Raw genomic sequence first — 17,465 nt, 5'->3', positions numbered from 1 at the left:
GAGTGGCGATAAGTCCAGGATTGTAATCCTAGCTAAGAAACTTTAAAGACATCAAACCTCGATTCGATTGAGTATCAAGCTTTTGGATTCCACAAAGAGCATGCATGAATTCATTGTTTTAAAGGTGAGCATATTGTATGCATTATATTTATATTACCGTTTCTGCAAACAGCTATTTTTTAAAATTGTTTAGCAACTTTTTACTGCTGCCAAGATGGATGGAGATTGTTTTCACCCCTGTTTATTTGTTTGTCTGTCTGTCTGTGAGCAAGATATCTCAAAAGGTTATGGACGGATTAGGACGAAACTTGGTGGACAGGCTGGGTGTGTGACAACAATAAGTTGATTCGATTTTGGTTGAGGTCCTGATGCAGATCAGGCCTATCAGGCCTAGACTGTTCAGCCTGTTGTTTCCTGTACTGGCGTTGTTCAGTTTAAATGTGCCATATTGTGCCATATTGGAATGTGCACATAGGAATGTGCCATATTGTCTTTAAGTGTCGAAAGTATGAATTTTTATTCATTTTAAAATGTTTATCTATTTCTTTTCTTTCCCCCATACAACTAAGAGAGCATTGAGACTGCAAGGCTTGGTGTTAGCTTGATGGTTAAGGTGGCTGAGTTACGATGTTAAGGTTTTGAGTTCAAGCCCCTGTGGTGCTGCTGAACTAACACCATGTGGCAAAATGAGAACCAGCTTAACTGGAAACAGGGGGCACTGAATCAGTGGCACAGCTGTGTGCCCAGAAAATGATGCAGCGAAGCAGCTACTGGCTGCATATGAATAAACAAATGAGTAAATTGAGAGTGAAAATCAGCTCAGAACTATTTGGTACAGGATATGTACTTCTGCAGCAGAACAACACCGGCCCAAGCTGTGGAGCAGATTTCACCAATCTTGAGTGCCTTGACTTGGGGTGGAGGTAATTCAGGCAGCAGTATGTGTTGTTGTAAAGATCTATGTGGAGCTATTTCATTGGCTGCCACTGAGCAGGTCCACCCCTTTCCTGTTTCATAAAACTGTGATAAAAATTAGATAGGAGCTTAGAGTGAGAGAAGGTGACAAAGCAGAGAAACACCGGACCCATAGTGCACGTCTTGGCACTAGATGACACTAGTGAGGGGCCAGTGACATATTCTAAGAACCAGGAGGTGGGGTTTGAGGACAGCAGGATGGGGTTGTTCCTGCCTCTTGAGGATCCCTGGGACTTGTGAGCTGCTTGAGCAGAGCTGTGACCTTGTCTTGTGTTCCCCAATTCTGGCATTGTGGTCTTGTGGATGTGGCTGAGCAGGACTCGAGCTTAAACTGATTCTGGAGATAAATCGAATCTACAACATGTGTGTAACACTGAGATTGCACCGTTTTCATTTGATCTATGATCATTTCCCCTCCTTCTGGTCATTGACTCCATGACGTTCAGAACAGACAATTTTTTTTTGTCTCATAAAGAAAAGCTGAGAAAAAAATATTCTTCATTCCCATTTTTGTGTTGGCCATGTTTGGCTGAGTTTCAGTTTAAATGCTTTGATTAAATCCCTTCTATGTGTGATGTGCACATAGTTCATTGCTTTGTTACTGAATGGGACCATTTTCGTTTGTTGGATTTCAAGTGTGTGTGTGTGTGTGTGTGTGTGTGTGTGTGTGTGTGTCGTTGGTTGTTATCTCCACATGTGGGTTTCAGAACCTGGAACTGAGTCCTCCCCAGGCTCAAAGTATCCACATCCATTTTGGTAAGGGATCATGATTCATGGAGCAAGCTTTGAAGTTTTCTTCTTCCTTCCACCACCAAAGGTGGATGGAGGTTATGTTTTCACTCGTGTCTATTTGTTTGTTTGTCTGTGAGCAGGATATCTCAAAAAGTCATTAACTGATTTGGACGAAATTCGGTGGACAGGTTGGATGTGTGATAACGATGAATTGATTTGATTCTGATGAAGATCGGGATCCAGATACGAAAAATTTCGAATTCTCAAAGTTTTGCTCCGAGGGTTGTTTTTATAATAGTGACCACCCCGCCCCCCCCCTCAACCCAAACCTACACTTTCCAACTGTAGTTAGTTTGTAGTAATATTTCCAGTGATGGTTTGTCGGATGTTAGTACGGTTCTTCTTTATCATTCCCATTGCTCCAATTATCACTGGTACAACTTCGGTGCTCTTCAGGCTCTCTTGACTTCACTTTTGAGATCCTAATATTTTGTCATTTTCTTGATCTCTGTGTCATTTAGGCCAAAATTGCTGGGTACCGATACCTCAATTTTCAGTTGTATTTTCTTCTTTATACCGGAGTACTATATCCGGTCGCATTGCTTTGTTTTCAATGTTCACACTCGATGGGATTATCAGGTTGTATGTGAGCGTGACTTCCTTGTTTTCAGTGATCACTTTTGGTTCATGTTTCGATGAGTTTTCTGAAACTGGGATATTGAAATTTTTGCGGATGTATTGAAAGAAAATGGGTTACTCCATATACTTTTTTGTGCCTTTATGCGTACAGCTGTTCTGACATGAGATTTTTTTTTTTACATCCTGATAGGAGGTGGCTCATACTTTCTGTTTCTTCTTTGCAAAATCTACACTTGTCAGATTGACTCAGTCCTGCAATCTTCTTCAGGCCATTGGAATTGTGTCCTTGGTCTTGGGCATTTATTATGATTTATTCTCCATCCCAGTAGAGCTGACCTCTTCTTAACCATCCCAAACGGGCTTTCTTTGTCAATACCCAATCTCTCATATATCTCTGTGCTCTTTCAACATTCTCCCGGCTGTCTGTGCATACCTGTTGATATTTTGCTTTATATTTTTATTTCGTCTTTTTTGCAATAATTGAGGTTGTACTCATTGCTGTTTCGGTTTTATATCTTACATATTCTATATGCACCTGTGTTTGGAAAAAAAATTTATTAGGTGGGTTCGAGACGCATTTTTGCCTTGCTTTCTTCTGTTTTTCATACAAATTTGGTTCGGTAGTCTGTTGAACTTTTCACATATTCAACCAATCCTATAATTGTCACTCCATGCACTTGGTTGAGCTCCATCAGGCCTCTGCCTCTTTCTCATCTCAGCAAGTACATTCTCGGGATGCATTTTTTTTTTGTAGAACATTTTGTGGATAGTGAGTTGTTTTCTTGTTTTGATATCTCGTTTGTTGATTCTCGATTGTGGCCAGTTTATTATTCTGGTACTGTTGGTTGGTTTATTGCTTTGATTTTGTTGCTTGGGGAGAGGTATGTTTTCAGAATCAGCTTCCTTCGACATAGATATTATTTGGTAAATGTTTTGCACACTCGTTTTTGACATTTGGTGGCCCTCTTCCTTTTCTACTCCAAGGTATTTGTATGATGCTTTGTTTTCTAGTTCCTGTATTGTTGTATCTAGATCGATGTTTATGTTGTCTGTTTTTGTTGGTCGACCTTGCACGAATGTGCACTTGGCACACTTATCTTGGCCAAATTAATTTGCGTGTCATCAGATTACCGTTTTGCTAATGTCAGTTGTTCTGCCAATTTTTCATCATTCGATGCGAAGAACATTAAATCATGCACGCACTTCTATTTGATGTGAGGGTGTATCCATGTCCTTTCTCATTAATGAGGTTGCTTCGTAGATCCAGAGTCAGGCAAAACAGAAAAGGGGGGCAAGGGGGAGGCTGTATTCCTGGAAGTTCATAAATTGTAATTTCATTCCTGTTATTTTGATATTTCCTTCTGAGTGCTGCAAAATCAATATGGTATTCCAGAGCTCCATTGCTTTCTCAATAAGTTTGCTTATTTTGGGGTTGATCTTGTATAATTGCATGCATTTTATCATCCATGAATGTGGGACACTATCAAAAGCTCTTTTGTTGTCTTTGCAGGATATGTACAATTTAGTTTTCGAGTTTGGCCTTGTTTTGTATTATGTGATCTGTTGTTCTGTAGCATCCTCTCCGACTTGTCTGCGATAGGAAAGTGATAGGCTAATAGACTCAGCTTCATTGCGGGAGAGTCCAATAATCTTGAAAGCCTTCATTTATACCATGTCAAGCTGAGCAAGGTGTGAGTCGGGGATGCGGGGGGGGGGCAGCCCAGAGGGGAGAGAAGAAATCCATCAAGCTGCAGATGAAGGCCTTGTATGTGGATATGAGTACATGTGTGCCAAGGAAGGATTTTTTTTTATGATGGAGGATGCCCATTCGTCGACTGGATTTTGAGGCCAACATATAAATGTAGTTTGCCCAATAAAGATCCTGGCTGATTGTGAGACCCAAGAGTTTGAGTGACTGAACTTCCTCAAGAGGATTGTTAAGAAAGTATATCGGAGGCTTTTCCATATGGTTCCCTTGGGGAGAGAGAATGAGGGTGTGGAATTTGGCAGAATTGAAAGACATATTCCAATTGTTTGACCAGCTTGTGGTTTTGTCACAATCTGAAGAGAGGGAAGAGGCTGCTTGCTGCCTACCAATCTGATGGATAAGGGATGTCATGGCAGAGGGTGGAGTCATCAGCAAATAGATAAAGTGCACTTTCAAGTGAGTGAGAGAGATCGTTGATGAGGAATAGGATTGGGCGGGGCTCAGAACACTGCCTTGAGGGATTCCAGCATTAACAGGGAGAGTAGATGAAAAGATTCCATTGAAAGCCACACGTTGGCTGCGAGAGCAGACAAAGTCGGTAGGCCATGTGTGGAGTTGGCCTTGGATACCATCGGCAAAGAGTTTGGAGAGAAAGGTGGGATGCAAAATTGGATTATGATATGTCTGGAGAGATGGCCCTGATCTCATGTCTGACATTGAGGGCCTCCATCCATTGTAGGGAAAGTCGAAGCAGCATGTCCAAGGTAGAGGGATCTGGTCTGAATCAGAATTGGTTATCTGAAATTCGGCCATTGGAGAAAAGAAGGGTTTCCTATCAACTGTGATGATGCATTCCATGTCCTTGCCAATGACTGGAAGTAAGCTCACAATTTTGTGTTGAGGGAGAATCAGTTTTTGCACCTTTTTTATGTAATGCAGTGATGCTGGGTGATTTCCAAGCAGAGAGAAGATGACCTTAAGCAAATGATAGGGTGAAAAGAGCAAAAACGAGGATATACAAGAGCAGCAGAGCAGGCTTTTAGGACCGTGATAATACCTCTTCGATGAGTTTGTTCTATGTAATAAATGCTGACTGCAGAAAATAAGACGGTGGAGAAAACGCAACTTTGAAAGAAATAAACATTTGTGTTATAATCAACCCAATTTACTGGAGATAATTTTAAGAGTTTTTAAGCAATTGATTTTTGTTCTTTTATGAGTTTACTAAACTGATTACACCAACTCACACGCTTTTTTTGACTCTAACTGGAGTTAATTAAATCACACGCATCCAAAATTTTTAAATATACAACTTGGTTACCTGTCAATTTGATAATTTTACCAGCCTACGCATTGCCTGGGAAACTCTAATGCAATGTTGTTCTTTACCTGATCTTGTATTGTTGTCTTTGCATGTCCACCTGATGGATGCTGGGAACTCCAAAATGGCGTTTGCTGAAACTCTTATATTGCATCGTTCTTCCTCCAATGTGGCATCATCAAACTTCGACATGACATCATCAAAACTTCAAAATGACACCATGGAAATTTTAATTCGGTGTTGCTGGAATCTTGCTGGACTATGTGGAACCGTGCGACCTTCAATCAATGTTGTGGAAACACCCATATTGCATTGAACAATTATGTGATTCCTCATTATACTTTGGGCTCCAACAATGAAACTGAAAAATGACACTTTTCTTCTTCTTCTTCTTCTTCTTCTTCTTCTTCTTCTTCTTCTTCTTCTTCTTCTTCTTCTTCTTCTTCTTCTTCTTCTTCTTCTTCTTCTTCTCCATGGTTCTGTTGAACTTCAAATTATCATTTATTGCAATCTCAACATGAAAATTGTGGACTTCTGGCTGTCCAATCATGGCGATTTTTTTTTTTTTTTGGAACCATTAAAATGACGTACTTGTGGTGTCCTCATAATATCAACATGGTGTTGATGAAAACTTCGGAATTTCATTGTGGACATTAACATGACATTCACGTGGAACTATGAAATCCTGGGACTACAATTGGTACTTGGCAGGTGGACTGTTTATGCGAAATTCAGACCAAGAGTACAGCGCTTTCCGCCTTGCCATTGTGGAGCAGAACACTCGGCCTGGCATTGCAGCTCCCTTTCGTCTTGCTCCGCATGTGGACAACCTGGAGACATCAAATTGCTTCACCGTTACCAATGCAAGTAGGTGTCATTATCACACTCGGTTAACTCATTTAACGTTCATCTGTGTTTTATGTTCTCGTTTCTTCACTAGGTGTGTGTTCATTCGATATTTCTTTCAGTAGTACTGTATTGCCATTGTTGGTGCTCGTGCAAGTTGCATTCTCATATACAATATCTTTCACATTTTATCTGTTAATTTTATTCACATCTAACTCATACCATCCATATTGTTGAATGCACTTGTTCAATTTATCTCGTGAAAATAATGTGGATGGGCAGAGTGCGATGTGTTTGAACTCATTTAGCCTAAATGTTTGACAGGTATTGCTTTAAAGAATTAGTGCATCTGTAAATAGGAATCACAAATATTCCTGTGTCTGAATTCTGTTAAAGGTCCCATGACACCCAAAAGTACTGAAATTACATGTTTATATATATATATATATATATATATATATATATATATATATATATATATATATATATATATATATATATATATATATATATGTCCTATCGGAGTTTTTCATCGTGATTTCAGATCTAACAATGTTTTTTCACAATACTCGTTCTGTAAAATGTAAGATTAAAAAAACAAACCTCTTCGGGAACCCCCCTAAAAATTCTGCCAAAATCTACTGAAAGCGGCGTAACCCACATGATGTCATCTCCAGAACGACAAAGGCTGCACGTTAATTACTCGGGTTGGTGGTCTACGTGATTGTATTGGCTTCCTGTGTGTTTCCACATTCGATTGGTCGACTCAAACGCTTCGTTCATTTCTGCTTTAAAAAAAAATCAAACATTTGGTTTTGAATAATGGATGACATGGACTTTGATTTGTCTGGTAGCGACAATGAGTGTGAGAGAAATGAAGGATTTTGGTTTGAATCAGATGGAGAATTGTTGCATAACGTAGTCGTGGGAGGTGAAGTTCAGGCAGCTGGAAATGAAATACGACCTTACCAGTTTGAGCCCGAAGCAAGACAAGTAGAGGAAAATGGCGATAAAATTCCCGGCGTTCATCATGATCGGGAGGACATCGAAGGAAGACTTGGCAATAACAACTTGTTACACTAAATCCTATTCGTAATTCAATAATGTAAATTCGACTTGCATACTGCTCGATATCAGAAATATTTTAGTGACGTGACCAGCGCAGCGCAGCGGACATGTTGCACCACGGTGAATGAATCGCAAGCAAGGCCAGCCCATGTCATCGGCCGTATCTCTCCGCGCATAAAACGAAGCAATCTTGCTGTCCGGATACGATGAAAACTTGTGTGCAGAACACACCTTGTGACACAATTGTCTGGAGTAGTCCGATAAATCTGATGTTCTGTTGCATTTTTATTTATTTTATTCCTACTTTCGTCATGTAGCACCAGTAGAAAACAATGAAGAAAAGAGAATAATAAAAGAAAGCTACAGCATGACAGATTTATCGGACTAGTCTGGTCATGTGATCTAGACTCTAGAGTTGAGAAGTAACTATTCTATTCACTAGTCTACTGTTTCAAGGAAGCATGAATAAACTAATGCACATGCACCGTACCAAGCGCGCACACTCGCATTTTCAATATTGCCAAATGAGTGCCACTGAGTGCCAATTCAAAACACTGAGTGCCAAATCGTGAAAGACGATGGTAAAACTCAACATTTGGACTTGTTCGAGGAATTAATTGAACAAATAACATCAAGCATCGGAAAGAGTAAGTTTCAAAAACGTGTATTATGCCATTTCCAATCCCGAGTTTGATAATCCTCTTAGCTCAGAAATAAGCATTTCCAACATCCACCTCGGCCTCGGGCACCTACGTCGGTGATACCAGACGTTTGAATGGACGCATATCTCGGGTAACGTACACATTTAATGTCAAAAGTGATAAAATGAAAACATCTAGATCTAGATCTATCTAGATTTTAATTTCCTAGATCTAGACTGAGGATTTGTCTAGATTACCAAAATTACCAAAAATGTCGAACTTTTAATTTGGTCTTAGACTTAGGCTTAGTCATTAGTGCCAGTGGCATTGCGTGCCATCGTTGTGGTGATAAACAACAATAGCTCCGATTCCCTAATACAACCCACGCATCCGCGACAAGATCATATCATGATCACGTATTCTGCGCCAGTAGCCACGGAGGGTAACGTGCGCTGGGGCCTGGCCATTTCGGCTGCTGGTATGATATCGGACTTCGAAATGACTTACCCTCATTTTTTTCCACTTCTCAGCAGCTGTCCTCACACCCCTTTTTTTCTCGGTATGAGGAACGACATTGCTTTTGATGATGGGTACTGCATCACGTTTCAGCCTCCTCAACTTCTTCAAACTGAACAGCGAATCAAGCCCGTGATCAAAGTCACTGTCTTCAAAGTGGGCGCTGCAAATGACGTTCGTGTCGCTGGGGCCTTTCCAGTTTCCCCTCGTCAGCTTCACTTTAGATGTCCATATTCTCCGAAGATTCTCATCTTTCGGGAATACATGAAGGCTTACACCGTCGCTGGTTGTATTGCTGCATCCTGCTACGATACATCTTGCAGGCATTTTCGAAAGTAAGGCGAAAACTCTTAAAAACTCGCACGAAACAATCACAGGAATTAAGATGATCAGTGAGATAGCAAACACATGTGCACAATGCATTTGTACGTACTTTATATGGCGCGCGACGTCTCATCAATCGACTCTGAGCGAATCGCGTTCTGGAGATGACGTCAACGGTCATGTTATGTGCGGTTTGCTGAAGTCAACATTTTTGAAGGGCGGGGCATAGCAAGTTGTGAAAAGCACTAGAAATGTTCGAAATATTGGTCTAATTATCCCATTTTTGATAATAAAAAAAAGAAACATGGGTGATTTCTTCACTAGGAAGGTCAAGTTAATATATAAATAACCAGAAAGTTTGGAGTGTCATGGGACCTTTAAATTTATCTTGTAAAAATTTGCTCTGGAAATGTCAAACTTTCAGCATTGTTAACACTGCAGATCAGGTCAGTCTTTTGGGACTGCCACTGGTAACATGTAATCCAGTGCTACCTGCCACATGGTCCGGTTGTCGGGGACTAACCTCTCACTGGCTTTGCTATGCTAGTGGAGAGAGTGACTGTGACACCCTGTCAGAACAAAAAACAACACCTGACAAAGGGCAGCTGAGCTCCCTTCTGGATCCAAAGGCCATCCAGTACGGAGATGATGTCCCCTAAAAAAAACATTGAATGGGGGAAGGAAAATTTATTTTTCCACCTGGCTCAGTGGAAATCTGAAATTCGGCCCTATTCATTCTCTCTCTCTCTCTCTCTCTCTCTCTCTCTCTCTCTCTCTCTCTCTCTCTCTCTCTCTCTCTCTCTCTCTCTCTCTCTCTCTCTCTCTCTCTCTCTCTCTCTCTCTCTCTATCTCTATCTCTATCTCTATCTCTATCTCTATCTCTATCTCTATCTCTATCTCTATCTCTCTCTCTCTATCTCTCTATCTCTCTATCTATCTCTCTATCTCTATCTCTATCTCTATCTCTATCTCTATCTCTATCTATCTCTATCTCTATCTCTATCTCTATCTCTATCTCTATCTCTATCTCTATCTCTATCTCTATCTCTATCTCTATCTCTATCTCTATCTCTATCTCTATCTCTATCTCTATCTCTATCTCTATCTCTATCTCTATCTCTATCTCTATCTCTATCTCTATACACATATGAACACATTCACAGTTTCGCCATTTACTGCATGTGCAAACATTCGCTGGTTTGGTAATATCTCAATACAATTGTGATTTTGAGATTCCACCTGAACAACGCTGCTTTTTCCCCATCCTAAAGTGGGTGGGAGGTTTCATCAATTTCTCAATACAGTTATGATTTTGAGTTTCCACCCATACAAAACTGCTCTCCCTCTCTCCACATGTAAATTCCTTCACGGGTTCGCCATTTACTCCATGCGCAAACATTCGCTGGATATCTCAAGACAATTGAAATTTTGCGTTTCCACCCAAACGACGCTCCTGAAGATGTAAAAACGACAAGTAATCCAATCCATCAAGAAGTTCTGCAGTGAATTAAGTTGTCTGCATCCAGACACATTAGGGGATTCGGCTTTCACCGTTTCTGCATTGTCTGTATCTGCGTTTCGACTTTTCCATCAACATCACATGACGTTCGCTTGAGACTTTTCCTATTTTTCTGTAATAACCCATTTCCATCGTCATGGCATATAAGAGCCAATCCCCCCTCCCCATCCATCCATCCATTGGGACCATACTCTTTGAAGAGCATTGGTGCTGCCTAAGCAGTCTCCTTGGCTATTGGGTACAATCCTGGATAGGTCACCACTCCAACACAGTAAACCAGCAAGCTGGTACTCATTTTGCCAACCTCGGAAGGATGACAGGCTGAGTCAACCCCACCTGGTATCAATTCAACAGCCAAGCAGGATTTGAACTCAGGACTCTAGGGTCCCAAGCCCACCATTCCAGCCATTAAACCATCACCATCGCCGCCAAGGTAAGAGGAGGCAGCATAAGGGGATGGGAGACAGCGTAAGGACAAGAGAAGGAAGCATGATGGGAGGGGTAGGGAAGGCAGTGTAAGGGGAGCGTAGGCAGCGTACCAGGGTATAACCGATGTGAAAAAAAAAACGTTCTCAAAGAGCAGCATGTTCCATGTAAAACTGGGCGGGAGCATTTAAACTCATGCTACATACAGTACATAGCAAAGACCTGCCTGCCTGCATGCATGCTCCACCCATACGTGTTCCTCCAACATCCTTGCATGGAGGAACGCACAAACCCCACCATGCCCATGTGTACTGTCGATGGACATCTTCATTTTCAGCAACTGCTGACTCTTTATATATTGCAGCAACTATTAGTATGTTTATAGTCATATTTTTCGGTCATGAAAGCAGATCTCACAAAACGGTAAAAAGAAAACTGCATATGTAATTGCAGAAAAGGACTCCTGTGGACTTTATCGTCTTGGATTGTAAAACAGGTAAAAGAGCACGGCGTTGTGTCAAATGGAGTTACATTTTCTGCACATTCCTCAATCTTTTCTATTATTAAAATACGAAATATTATCATATAAAAAAAAAACAGCATAAAAAGTCAAATTTAATGCTTTGCTTAAATAAATACACTTCGTTATCAAAATCGCTAATTTGTTAGAATTTTCTGATTTCACTGAAGATGCAACACTTATTTAGTCCACGGGATCCGATTCTCAAATCAGATGTAATATTTCGATTATATACTTTCATTTTCTGTGAGAGTATATTGTGTTTCCAAATCAAGGTATGTTTGAATAGGCTGAACAAAATAGTGAATTAAGACTCCTGCAAGCTGACAGAGGGCTGACAAAGGCTGAGCCTTGATAAAGGATAATTAAATATGGCTGTTAATTATCTTCAAAGGGGTGTTTAGATTAACCCAAACACCCAATTTTTACTCATGCACAACCTTGGAGTTCTCTTGGTAGACATGCAAAGTTTCTGGCCACAGGTTTCATGGTTTTGGATTATGGAGTTGACTTCCTGGAGGCATGGTATGTGTGATGTTGCGACATGAGTTGAAGTCCAGTAGTTTAGTTGTGTGTGTGGACTTCCTATGTACTAATATTTTTTCAAAGTGCTACCTAGGTATCGTTGAACCTCTACATCTAGGAACCGTAATTGTTGCGTTGTTCAATTTCCATAGTGAATTTAATGCAAGGAAGAACCTGGCATTGCTGCTTGAGAAGGTCAACATGGACTCGGTGTACAATCGCAAACGTGTCATTAACATATCTGATCCAAAACTGCATACATTCTGGTCACAGTAATGATGGGAGCAACATACAGATTCTGCCCAGGCAGAAATAGCATTCCTTTCCTGTAGTAATTCTCTGCAGACTACTGTAGTAGGACTACTGTTGTAGGAGTAGGACCTTTCCAGGTACCAAGAGCACAGCATTCCTTTCCTGTAGTAATTCTTTGAAGACTACTGTAGTAAGACCTGTCACCAACTATAGTATATGAGAGTAGTACTCTCATATACTTTCATTATAACTGTAGCATTTTCCCCCGGGTGGCCACAGACACCAAACAAACACCGTCGACTAATTTTGGAATCTTGGCACGCAAAAGCTCAGAATGATGGCTTAACAGAAGAGACATTAAAACTTCCCACTCAGTACTAACTACCCTTTGATCTGAAAATCAGAGAGTGGTTGGTGCACACTCCAAGAATGAGAACAGTGTGGACCACAAATAACCCACGGCATGCCTAGAACATTGAACCCAGAAGATACACCAATCAACCAACCACAGACACACCCCATCACACCATCTTCACCGAGGCAGACTCGCTTCACCCACATTCCAACCCTGCCCACAATGGGCCCACGTGATCAGATCGCCTCACCAATGACTACCCTGGATGCACACTACTGGTCAAAAGTTTTAGAACACCCCCATTTTTCAGTTTTTACTGAAATTTAAGCAGCTGAAGTCCAGTTAATAACCTGAAATGGTACAAAGCTAAGTGGTAAACTGCCAGAGGTTAAAAAAAAAAGTTTAGGTTACCAAAAACTGAAAAATAATGTAAATTTCAGAGTTGTTAAAAAGGCCCTTTTCAGGGAACAAGTAATGGGTTCACAACTGCAGCTGTTCTGCAGCAATGGAAGTAAATTAAGCCTTGAATGTTGATGCAAACAATTCCTCCAGGTGTCCCAACTTTTGTTGATTAGTTACAAGCCCTCTGTCTGTATAAAAGCAGTGTTGGAAAAGACTGTGTTTCTACACCCTCTGAAGCATCATTTGGACAATATTGCACTGCAGGAATTAGTATATTGCTGTCATAATGGCGAGAAAAAGACAATCAACAAAGAAAGACAGGCAGACCATTATAACCCTTAATAGTGCAGGACTTTCCTTCAGAGAAATTGCAAAGTAAGCCAAGGTGCCAGTGAGTACAGTTTCCTACACCATCAAAAGGCACTTGGAGACTGGAGGAAACTCTGACAGGAAGAGGTCTGGCAGATCCAAAGCCACAACACAATCAGAAGACAAGTTTCTGAGAGAAAACAACTTGCGTGATGGGCGGCTCACAGGACAGCAGCTTCAAGCACAGCTAAACACGGGTCGAAGTAAGGAAGTCTCTGTTTCAATTGTGAAGAGAAGACTTCGAGCTGCAGGTTTGACAGGTCGAGTGGCAATAAGAAAGCCATTGGTAAGATGGCAAAATAAGAAAAAGAGGCTTGCCTGGGCCATGAAGCACCGCCAGTGGACTACTGAAAACTGGAAGAAGGTCTTATGGACCGATGAGTCAAAATTAGAAATCTTTGGTTCATCACGCAGGGTTTTTGTATGCCGTCGAGTTGGCAAAAGGATGGTTCTTCAGTGTGTGACACCAGTTGTCAAACATGGAGGAGGAAGCGTGATGATCTGGGGCTCTTTTGCTGGATCCAGAGGAGGCGACTTGCACAGAGTGACTGGCATCCTGAACCAAAGTTGCTGCCACAGCATTTTGCAGTGCCATGCTATACCCTCTGGTTGGTCAGGGGTTCATCCTACAGCAAGATAACGACCCAAAACGTACCTCCAGGTTATGTCAGAAGTACCTTAGAAGAAAACAACAAGATGGTCGGCTTCAAATCATGGAATGGCCAGCACAGTCTCCAGACTTAAACCCAATTGAGCAGCTTTGGGATGAACTGGACAGAAGGGTGAAAGCAAAGCAACCTACAAGTGCAACACATTTGTGGGAACTTCTGCAACAGTGTTGGGAAGAACCTTCCGAACAATATTTGATTTCCATTGTAGAAAGAATGCCACGAGTACGTTTGGCTGTTACATCTGCAAAAGGTGGAGCTACTTTGATTAGTCAAAAATTTAGATTAAATTTTGTTCAACAAAATGATTCCATGATTCATTTTTAACCTCCGCCATCGAAGATGGACGGAGGTTACTGTTTTCACCCCTCTCTGCTTGTTTGTTTGTTTGTTTGTTTGTGAACAGTATTACGGAAAAACTCCTGGACAGATTTCGACGAAACTTGGTGGGGGGATTAGGTATGGTCCAAGGATCATGCCATTAGATTTTGGACTTGGTCCAAAGTCCAATATGGCCGCTATGGCGGCCATTTTGAAAAAAATATTTGAATTTTTGTTTTTGCATTTCTACATGTTTTAAGTGATTTTCAACCAAAAATAAATAAATTTGTTAGAGAAAAAAAACCAGAAAATTTTGCAACTTTTTTTCAAAAAAATTTCGATTTTATTTGAAAAATATTTGAATATTTTTTTTTTTTGCATTTCTACATGTTTCAAGTGATTTCCAACCAATAAAAAAAAATGTTAGAGAAAAAAAAAACAAATTTTGCAACTTTTTTTTCAAAAAAATTTCGATTTTTTTTTTTTGGCATTTCTACATGTACGTCGATCTAGTTTAGTTCATTCAATCGTGGTTCAGTAGAGTCTGATCCGTTTTGACCTACAATTAATAGGACATCAGGTTCACTTAAGTGACCCAGCACTATTGGCGGCGGAGGTTTTGCACTCTACCGAGTGCTCCCCCTCTAGTTTTATCTGCAATTGTATATTTGTTCTATGCTTTAATTTCAGAGTACAATGAAACATTAAATTGCTTAAATTTCAGTAAAAACTGGAAACATGGGGGTGTTCGAAAACTTTTGAACAGTAGTGTACTACTGGATAACTTTCTCCCAAGATGCTGAGTGAAGGTGAAATTGCAGATCTATGGATAATCCACCAGGATGCACTACTGATTTATTTATTTTAGCTGCGTGGCTGTTTCATTCACACGCAGTGGGCATAACGGGGTGGGATTTAGTTATGTCGGACGATGAGATCATGACTCAAAATACACAGCACTCGTTTTAAAAGCCACAAAAGTTTAATAAATAATTGGGAGAGGGACATGGGAAGCGAAAATGCAATGAAAATAAAAGTTAGATGACTGTGTGGTGCACTTAATGAGCGGTAATAGTTTCCCCATTTCTTAAAGCTAAACATGAACATAATCTGTCTGCGTCGGGAACAAGGGACGTATCCCATCACTGACCTTGCCGGTTTTTTTGAAACTCACTGCCACTCTTTCTTTTACAGTTTTTGTGATCAGAAGAGAACACTTTGTTAACATCAGATTGAAACTGCCACAAATTAGTCCATCTAAGTTCACGTATCCCCAAAATTTCAGCCCTTGTACTCTCCATCTCTTGCGCCTTTACATCTAACTTTCCCTGATTCATTGATATTACATTTCATGTCCCAATTTTGTAAATATTTGAGAAGCTCAGAGGTTGACTTTCAGTTTAGGCGACCTTAGTGGCTGGATTTTTTTTGTGGGTTTGATCCCGTCCGATCATAATGGCCTGTCCGACTCATCAAATCACTTTGCTCTTCCCCAGTAGCCATTTGAGTGCTTTAAAACCTGGGGGAATCATCTAACAACACAGCTTTATCTCTTATATTTCTCATGTTCATGATTGTTTTATTGGCATGTATGGAAGTGGTTTACTATTCCCTTCTTCTGGGCAGTATTTATATTAGATGGGTAATCCTTGTCATTGTTTTCCACAAAATAATCCTCTGCTTAGCATCAAAGCTATGCAGCAATTAATGGCAATATGTGCCAGCTGTCTGTGTTGCCATCCACCACCTGCTACCATGGCTTCACATAACCCTGATAGGGAGGCTAAAATGGGGATAATACACCATGCCCGATGGTGGCCCATGGGTTAAAAAATGCAAAGGCCACCTCCTTTAAAAATAATTGCTGCCTTTACCCCCATTAAACCCCTTAGCCTTTGGTTTAAAAACCTGAACCGTGAGGCATGGCAGATTTGTATTCAAAGTTTCCTTCTCTTAGATGAGCTGCCTACCAAGGCTAATGAGCCATACCTGCCTGAAGCAACTGGTATGAAGGTGCCAATGATTCACCTTTCACATCTACACCAGATAGTGAGAACAACCCCATCATGAGAAGACGGGCCATGAGCCTCGGCTGTCAGAGGCTGTTTGAGACGCTGAGCCATTGAAGCATTTTATGGACATTAAGAGCCTTCCCTCAATGTCACTCCACAACGTAACAGTCCATTGGGGTCCTAGCATTACTTAGTAGATGTGAAAGATCCCACAGCATCTTTCACAAGTCGACAAAAAGTCAGGGAGTTATTTCCAGCACTGTGAATAAATTACAAATTTGTTCCGTCTTCAAACATCAGGCCTTACCAGCCGGTTTGGAAAAGCCCTCGACCACAAACATTCCCAGGCCACGCCACAATAAGGTGGAAATAATTGGGGTCATAAAAAAGTGGTTTGTTTTGATTACTGCCATTATCATTGTTTGACCTCTCCTCAAAGCCCTAATAAGTACCTGTAGAAAAGTACATTTATGAAATACTCTCTTCTCATTGTGGATTTTTATGCAAGACTTCTGTTTTTCCTTAGTTGTGATGAATACAATATTAATACTGAGCTTGCCGCTTTCGGTGAGGGACTATTGAAGCCGCCATAGCTTTTAATTCATAATTTAATCCCACACAGTAATTATTGATTGCTACTGCTGTATTTTAGCATGTTCACAGCCAGAAGCCAATTTTATCTCTGAGTTTCAATCACGCATTGTAGGTTTTCACTCTTTTTTTTTTTTCTACTTCCTGTACTGCTGTGGGATTTTTTCCCAATCTCCCATTGGTGTTCCGTACTCAATGAAGAGTGCTGTACTTTCCCATTCCTTGTTCTATTTATCTTGTTCAGTGTTCCTCATCACCCATTTTTTTTTCATCTTCCTTTGCTCATTTCCTTCAGCGACCCATTTTGGTAATTATTTTGAGTCTGCAAGAATGAAAAAGCATCAGTGTTTCTTTCATCTACATAACAATCACAATACATTTCATGTGTTGGCATTTTTAAAAGTCAGAATCGCTGGAAGTGCATCATTGCTGTCACCAAGTTATTCCTCATTTCATTTGTAATTATTGTCATAGTTATTTCATTTCTTAATAAAAATGTAGTGGAGTTCAACCACAATATTTAACAATCAAAATGTGTTTATTCCTTTCAAGTTTGCGACTTGTTTATTTTGTGGTCCACACTCTTAGAAGACAAGCATTTCTAGTTAACTCCTGTCCACAGGTCAGATTAGATCTGTGACTTGCTGCAGGTACCATGTAAACATGTACTAACCTGTTCCATGGTCGGGTTGTCGGCGACTAAACCGTCTTCCCCACCAGGTTTTCTGGTGAGGA

The 17,465-nt window shown here is 40.6% G+C and overlaps 1 protein-coding gene across 3 annotated transcripts in view; it reads left to right on the top strand.

Moving 5' to 3' along the window:
• The window catches only part of LOC147024758 (glutamate receptor 4-like), a 584,244-nt gene that overhangs the window by 101,722 nt on the left and 465,057 nt on the right, over positions 1 to 17,465 (top strand). For all 3 annotated transcript variants that reach the window (XR_015059188.1, XM_085885009.1, XM_085885010.1), the window contains exon 2: positions 6,087 to 6,242. Coding sequence is in view for 2 of the 3 variants with exons in the window: in XM_085885009.1 (XP_085741135.1) it covers positions 6,087 to 6,242 (156 nt within the window). In the remaining variant the exon portion in view is untranslated. The remainder of the gene's footprint in view (positions 1 to 6,086; positions 6,243 to 17,465) is intronic.

This window comes from Eptatretus burgeri, chromosome 6 (genome assembly GCF_056783735.1).
Source record: "Eptatretus burgeri isolate ZD-2024b chromosome 6, Ebu_testis_v1, whole genome shotgun sequence".
In the NCBI taxonomy this organism is placed as follows: domain Eukaryota; kingdom Metazoa; phylum Chordata; class Myxini; order Myxiniformes; family Myxinidae; genus Eptatretus; species Eptatretus burgeri.
The sequence above is the reverse complement of the archived record's forward strand: the minus strand, read 5'-3'. Positions and strand labels throughout refer to the sequence as shown.